Source organism: Salvelinus sp. IW2-2015, linkage group LG5, assembly GCF_002910315.2.
Source record: "Salvelinus sp. IW2-2015 linkage group LG5, ASM291031v2, whole genome shotgun sequence".
Taxonomy (NCBI): Eukaryota; Metazoa; Chordata; class Actinopteri; order Salmoniformes; family Salmonidae; genus Salvelinus; species Salvelinus sp. IW2-2015.
The window spans coordinates 36812706-36821029 of NC_036844.1; the positions used below are offsets into that span (position 1 = coordinate 36812706).

An 8324-nucleotide genomic window follows, 5' to 3' on the forward strand; every position below is an offset into this window, starting at 1 on the left:
TTCCCGAGTTTGCGTGGACCCCATTCACAATAAATGCTGCATCTGTCTGATATTACCTTTTAGAGAGGGCATCCCACTGAATTCCAGACGTACTTTAAGCCCACACACAATGTAATGTTGTTGGTAGGTGGTAGCACCAAACTCCAGCTAATGTGCTCTGTCTTCATCAGCAGTGATCACAGGATTCATACTGGCAGGTAATGTATGCATTAGTATCTGGCGCCATCTTCTGGCTAGAACATGATATGACTGAGTGAGAATTAAATAAAAGACCAGCAGAGGGCTTTTTGTAATGAATTTTATAGAGATAGCCCCTGTTCATTAGACATTATCAATATAAAAAAATAAAACATGTCAAAATTATAATCAATACTGGTTGAGACAGACAACACAAGCAGAGGGCTTTTTGAAAATGAGATTTATAAAGATGCTATTTGAATGTCTACTTTCATTATATTCTTGGAGAGTAGTAGTGACTAACAAAGCCAGAGCGATAAGACGACTCTGTAGCCTATACAAGTCATATTTTTAAGGGGAAACAGATATTTTACACTGTGTGTGTGTCATTGAGTGATAACAGTGTTGGGCTTAGTGTGTTATAACATGTTATAGCCCTGAATTAAACTGCTATAGCCCTGAATGAACATGTTATAACCCTGAATGAACATGTTATAGCCCCGAATGAACATGTTATAGCCCTGAATGAACATGTTATAGCCTGTATTTAGACATGTTATAACCCTGAATTAACATGCTATAGCCCTGAATTAACATGTTATAGCCCTGAATGAACATGTTATAGCCCTGAATGAACATGTTATAAGCCCTGAATGAACATGTTATAGCCCTGAATGAACATGTTATAACCCTGAATGAACATGTTATAGCCCTGAATGAACATGTTATAGCCCTGAATTACATGTTATAGCCCTGAATGAACATGTTAATAGCCCTGAATGAACCTGTTTACCTAATAACTATGTTATAGCCGTGATTAACATGTTAAGCCCTCGAATTAACATATAAGCCCTGAATTAACATATTATAACCCTGAATTAACATGTTATAACTGATTTTAACATGTTATAACCCTGATTTAACATGTTTAACCAGATTTTAACATGTTATAACCTGATTTTAACATGTTATAACCTGATTTAACATGTTATACCTTGAATTAACATGTTATAGCCCTGAATTAACATGTTATAACCCCGAATTAACATGTTATAACCTAACACCTTCATTTAGTGATAACAGACACAGTGTTGGGTTTACTCGGTTCTGTCTGGCTGTTCCTCCAGCCCTGTCTCCAGCGCCCCAGGATGGCTCTGATTTCCTTGGTTCTGAAGCTATAGATGAACGGGTTGGCCAACGGCGGGAACAGGCTGTAGAATAGAATAGGTACTTTAGAAGAAGACTACTTTACTTTGTCGGTTGTCACAGAAACACCAATAATATTTACCCTTTAAAATCTCTACAGGATCAGTGCCCCCCCCCCCCCACGGGACGGTTGAGCTAACGTAGGCTAATGTGAATAGCATGAGTTGGTAAGTAACAAGAACATTTCCCAGGACATAGACATATCTGATATTGGCTTAAAATTCGTGTTTATCTAACTGCACTGTCCAATTTGCAGTAGCTATTACAGCAAAATAATACCATGCTATTGTTTGAGGAGAGTGCACAGTTATGAATTTGAAAATGTATTAATAAACCAATTGTCACATTTTGTGCAGTCTTGATGCAACATTTTGAACAGAAATGCAGTGGTTCATTGAATCAGTCTAAAACTTTGCACATACACTGCTGCCATCTAGCGGCCAAAATCTAAATTGCGCCTAACCTGGAATAGTACATTATGGCCTTTCTCTGACAATGGAACAAAAAAACACATATTTACCAGATCTAATGTGTTATATTCTCCTACATTAATTTCACATTTCCACAAACTTCAGTGTTCCTTTCAAATGGTATCAAGAATATGCATATCCTTGCTTCAGGTCCTGAGCTACAGGCAGTTAGATTTGGGTATGTCATTTTAGGCAAAATTTAAAAAAAAGGGTCCGATCCTTAAGAGGTCAGTGACTTGCTCAAGGGCACAACAAGTAGTGGTTCATTCCTACACTTTTTCATCGCCGGCCCGGGACTTGAACTAGCAACCTTTGGGATCCTGGTCCACATCTCTAATCTGTTACCTACCTGTAGAAAATGGTGAGGCCGATGCGGAGGTCAGGGGTCATGGTCAGGTTGGGGATGTAGGGTGTAGCGTACACTGTGAAGCGGGGGATGTAGTAAATAAGGATGATACAGCCCTGAGTAGCACAGGTAGAGAAGGTCTTCAGCCTGCCTGGGTTAGAGAGGGGAGAGTAGTGGGTTAGAGGAGAGGTTTAGTTTAGATAAGAATGATACAGCCCAGGTGAGAAGGTCTTCAGCCTGCCCAGGGTTAGAGAGGGGAGAGTGTGGGTTAGAAAGAAATGTTTTGTTTAGATAAGAATGATACAGCCCAGGTTGAGAAGGTCTTCAGCCTGCCCAGGGTTAGAGAGGGAGAGTAGTGGGTTAGAGGAGAGGTTTAGTTTAGATAAGAATGATACAGCCCAGGTTGAGAAGGTCTTCAGCCTGCCCAGGGTTAGAGAGGGGAGAGATGGAGAAATGTTCTCAGTGGGTTAGGGTTAGGAGAGAGTAGATAAACAGGACAGGACAGGAAACACACACACACTCTGCCACTCCTCCCACCCAGACCCCCTGCACCCCCATCCCCTGAATTCTGACCTGTGTGTTAGCCATGCGCATCACGGTGACGATGATGTTGACATAGGAGAAGATGATGATGCAGAAGGGGACGAGGAGCACAAAATAGGCTGCGCCAATGGAGCTGCCCTGGATCGCCGCCATGTCGGAGCAGGACAGTTTAGTCAGGGACACAGCGTCACAGTAGACATGGAGAATTCGGTTGGGACCACAGAATGCTACTTTCTGGGAGATAAAACACACAAAAAAGTAATTGTCAATTTGTCAAATGTATTCAGAAAGCCCTTTTTACATTAGCAGTACATAACCCGGCCTAGACCCCAAAGAGCGTCACAGTTAATGTGAAGGAGCAGGTTGGGCCCACTAAACGCTACTTTCTGGGAGGTGAAGCAAGGACACGTTTAGAGGAGATGCTGTGTAATTTTCAATCAATACCATTTATTTATAAAGGGTCCTTTTTACATCAGCAATGTCCTTTAAACAGTAACCTAGACTACAAAGAGAAAACTGAATCAGAATGGCAAGGAAAAACTCCCTAAAAGGAGGACAATGGTCAAAGGACCATAGGCCCATTCTCTTCTGGCTGCAGCACATGTTTTATTGTCAAAGTTTCAAGTTTAAATGTCACGTGCACACAAGTACAGTGAAAGGCCTTTCTTGCGAACTACAGTACAAAAACCCAACAATGCAGTCATCAATATCAATGTAGCACTAAAACTAACAAGGTAGAACAAAAACACAGGAGAAATAAACACAAGAAATATGAAGAGAAGAATATAATAAGCTGTATATGCATTCCAATGCCATGTTTGCAATGTGCAGGGATCCTGGAGGGGTTAGATATGTATAGAGGTGAGGTGGCATCAGGATATATCAGAAACATAGTAGCAGCCGTGGACTTGATTTGATTGTGAGTGTGTGTACGTGTGTGTGTGTACTATGTATGTGTGCATGTTATGTGTCTGTTGGAGTGTGTGTGAGTGCGTACTCCTGTGATTGGGTATAGAGAAAATAATCAAATACAAAACGTTTGTACTTCGGCAAAAAAATGCCTACGTTCGTTTGTTTATTTATTATTATTATAATATTTTTTTGTGGAGGGGGTACTTAGAAAATATGTATATTTAACCTTTATTTAAATAGGCAAGCCAGTTAAGAACACATTTTTATTTCCAATGACGGCCTACCACGGCCAAACCCGGACGATGCTGGGTCAATTGTGAAAAAGATATGCCAATTTGATTTACCTAGACTTTTTTTATTTAACAGTAGTGCCCTGGAACATTGTTTGTGATGTGTTTCCTTGGTGAACTCTTTGCTGCAAACATTCTCGGCCTGTTAGGCCCTCTAATGGCTGTGGTAACACTACTATCATTATACATTATTTTATCAATCCAGTACCCTGGTGAAGTCTAGGGTGCCGATGGCAGGTGAGACTGTGGCTGCCATCCAGGAGAAGACTGTTAGACCACTCATTATCTGGTTGGTCATCAACATAGGGTATCTAGAGAGGGTGATGGAAAGAGAGAGAGTGGGGGGGTGGGGGGTAGAGGGAGATAGAGAGAGAGGGATTGGGAGAGTGGGAGAGGACCCCCAAAAATGATGAAATACTTTCCCCCCTAACACACTTTATTTATTTTGCATCAATAAAATCATAATATGTGCTGCTGTCGTTGTTACCTGAGAGGGTGACAGATAGCCAGGTATCGGTCCATAGCCATGGTCAACATGATGAGAGAGTTGAGCGTTCCAAAGTAGTGGATCATTTGTTCCTGGAACAGACAGGTATGGAAGGAGATCCTCCCGTCGTCCCACCACCACCGAGCTATCACTTTGGGAAGGGCCACTGTGGCAAAACCTGGAGAGGAGGGGAGGGGAAGGGAACGGAGAGGAGAGAGGAGAAAAGAAGAGCAGAGAGAAGAGAGAGGAGGAGAGAGGGGATGAGGGAGGGGTATGAGAAGATGTGAGTATATGTATTATGTATGTTGTGTGATTCATCAGGGGCTTAATATTGAGGCTCTGAGTAGGGGGTGTGTGTGTGTCACTGTGTGAGGGAATGGTCGAATGGAGGAGCCGGAGGGCGGAACAAAAGTATTCTGAATATATGTCGTATAGAGAGAGTGCGAGGGGAAGATATATATATCTAACAAAGAGGAGCTCACAGGAGATAGGGAGATGGTGAGTTCGGAGATGATGGATGAAAGCAGCTGAACAAAGAGAGAGAAGACAGAGGAGATTAAGAGGTTGAGAAGAGAGCGAGACAGGGTATTAAGGATGGAAGGAAAGAAGGGAGGAGAAAGGAGAAGAGTGGAGACCATGTTAGACTATTGAAAAAGACAGGCATGGAATGAAATGCTCCTGTTGTCCCACCAGCACCAGGCTATCACCTAGAGCAGGGCCATTGTGGAAGCATTCTGGGCCCCTTGTTCTAGCTTCTGTCTCTGAGAGGGAAACGGAACACAGCAGCCCTGTTAAATTCTCATCCTTTTTTTGTAAGTAATCACTGATTGATTACAGATCTGTACATTACTGTCTGATGTCAGAGAGGGACTCTCCACATGATTAAAGAAGGAGGGACACATATGAGACACATTTTAACAGGACACTCTTTCTCTCATGACCTCTCCTCTCTCATTAATGCCTGAGCACCAGCAAGACACATTTAAACTCCATCGGCAGTCACATTGGGGAAGGAGAGAAAGAAAGAGATAGTGTACACATTTGAATATTCTACCACGACCCCTTACCTATATCTGACAGAGCCAGGCTGAGTATCTATACCTGATATCTGACAGAGCCCCCCCCCCCCCCCCCCCCCCCCCGCCCCCCCCCCCCCCCCCCCCCCCCCCTGGCTAGATTCTTCCCTATATCTGACAGAGCCAGGCGTGAGAGATCTTACCTATATCTGACAAAGAACCAAGAGCTGAGTATCTTACCTATATCTGACAGAGCCAGGCTGAATATCTTACCTATATCTGACAGGTCCAGGCTGAGGACTTACCTATATCTGACAGAGCCAGCGAGGTGATATTACCTATATCTGACAGAGCCAGGCTGAGTATCTTACCTATATCTGACAGAGCCAGGCTGAGTATCTACCTATATCTGACAGAGCCAAGCTGAGGTATCTTACCTATATCGACAGAGCCAGGCTGAGTATTCTTACCTATATCTGACAGAACCAGGCTGAAGTATCTTACCTATATCTGACAGAGCCAGGCTGAGATCTTCCTATATCTGACAGAGCCAGGCTGAGTATCTTACCTATATCTGACAGAACCAGGCTGAGTATCTACCTATATCTGACAGAGCCAGGCTGAGTTACCTATATCTGACAGGTCCAGGCGAGTATCTTACCTATATCTGACAGAGCCAGGCTGAGATTTTACCTATATCTGACAGAGCCAGGCTGAGTATCTTACCTATACTGACAGAGCCAGGCTGAGTATCTTACCTATATCGACAGAGCCACTGAGTATCTTACCTATATCTGACAGAGCCAGGCTGAGTATCTTACCTATATCTGACAGAACCAGGCTGAGTATCTTACCTATATCTGACAGAGCCAGCCTGAGTATCTTACCTATATCATGACAGTGCCAGGCTGAGTATTTTACCTATATCTGACAAGAGCCAGGCTGAGTAATTACCTATATCTGACAGAGCCAGGCTGAGTATATTACCTATATCTGACAGTGCCAGGCTGAGTATTTTACCTATATCTGACAGAGCCAGGCTGAGTATATACCTATATCTGACAGAGCCAGCGCAGTATCTTACCTAATCTGACAGGGCAGGCTGATATCGTACGCGGTATATCGACAGTGCCAGGCTGAGCATGATGATGTACATGGGTTTCTGCAGGCTGCGCTCCAGGGCAAACAGCACCACCAGCAGGATGTTCCCCACCACCGTGGTCACATAGATGAAGAAGAAGAACCAGGCCACCAGCTGGTAGAAGGATGGATGGAGCCCTGGGAAGCCCACGATCACAAACTCTGACACACGCGTGTAGTTCTCATTCACCTCAAACATGCTGTCCTGGGAAGGTGGGGGGATGGAGGAGGAAAGATAAAACCTTTTACAATCCTTACCACCCAAGTTAGAGAGAGAGATAACGAGTGAGAGAGAGAGAGAGAGAGAGAGAGAGAGAGAGAGAGAGATAATGAGTGAAAGAGAGAGAGCTACACAAAGAGAGAGAGAGAGATGCTGAAGACCCTGGAGGATCCCTCTTCATCCTTACCTCCCAGGTTAGAGAGAGAGAGACTGAGTGACATATAAAGTGACATATATATAAAGAGAGAGATCCATCTCTCCATCCTTACAACCACCTAAAATGGAGGGAGTAAGAGAGAGATAGGAACATTTACATACAAAAGAGAGATCCTGGAGACCTTACATCCTCCATCATTACCTCCTAAGATGGAGAGAGTAATAGAGAGATAGTTACATAAAAGAGAACAGAGACAGACAAGACAAACAAGCCATGTTTAATTCCATGGACATATAATCTATTCATTCTATGTCTATGTTTTGTTATATTCCCAGCAAATCCTTATGCATAGAGATGTTGAAGACCCTGGATGATCTCTCTCTCTCCACCCTTGACTCCTAAGATGGAGAGAGTAATAGAGAGATAGTTATAGAGAGTTACATAAAAGAGAGATATGTTGAAGACCCTGGAAGATCACTCTCTCTCCTTCCTTGACTCCTAAAATGGAGAGAGTAATAGAGAAATAGTTACATAAAAGAGAGAGATGTTGAAGACCCTTGATGATCTCTCCCTCCCTCTCTCCCTCTCTCACTCTCTCCATCCTTACCTCCTTCCCAACCAGTGGCCCCAGTGGTGTGTGGCGCTAGCCGTTCTCTACCTCCCAACTTTATACCCAACATGCCCTCTGACAAGACAGCCAGCAGCCAATCAGAGACCTCCACCTTGGTGATGTCATCATTCTCACCTCAATCATGATGTCAATCACAGAAAGTTTTCATCCCTGGCCATCTCTCAAGTTCTCTCTATCTTTTTTTGTAGAAAAGTAAGTGGACACCCCTTCAAGTTAGTGAATTGGGATTTTTCAGCCACAGCCGTTGCTGACAGGAGTATAAAATCGAGCACACAGCCATGCAATCTCCACAGACAAACATTGTTAGTAGAATGGCCTTACTGAAGAGCTCAGTGACTTTCAACATGGCACCGTGATAGGATGCCACCTTTCCAACAAGTCACTTCGCCAACTGTCTGCCCTCCTCGAGCTGCCCTTGTGAACTGTAAGTGCTGTTATTGTGAAGTGGAAACATCTAGGAGCATCAACAGCTGGAGTGGTGTAAAGCTCGCCACCATTGGACTCTGGAGCAGTGGAAACTCGTTTTCTGGAGTTATGAATCACGCTTCACCAACTGACAGTCCGACGGACGAATCTGGGTTTGGCAGATGCCAGAAGAACGCTACCTGGCCCAATGCATAGTGCCAACTGTTAACTGTTCAGCTGTTAACAAGAAAACCATTCATATGGGTTATTCATTACATTTCTGTGGGTATTTCATGGGATTTATTTAACATTGACATTGGATTA

The 8324-nt window shown here is 43.5% G+C and overlaps 1 protein-coding gene across 1 annotated transcript; it reads right to left on the reverse strand.

Moving 5' to 3' along the window:
- Positions 1-1198: 1198 nt before the first annotated feature.
- Positions 1199-6786, reverse strand: LOC111963758 (olfactory receptor 1E16-like). The gene is made up of 6 exons (XM_070443735.1): positions 6564-6786; positions 4432-4609; positions 4153-4255; positions 2774-2976; positions 2203-2352; positions 1199-1388 (listed from the first exon to the last, which is right to left on the reverse strand). The coding sequence occupies exons 1-6, from the start codon at positions 6784-6786 to the stop codon at positions 1244-1246; spliced, it is 1002 nt and encodes a 333-aa protein (XP_070299836.1). The 3' UTR covers positions 1199-1243.
- Positions 6787-8324: the final 1538 nt, after the last annotated feature.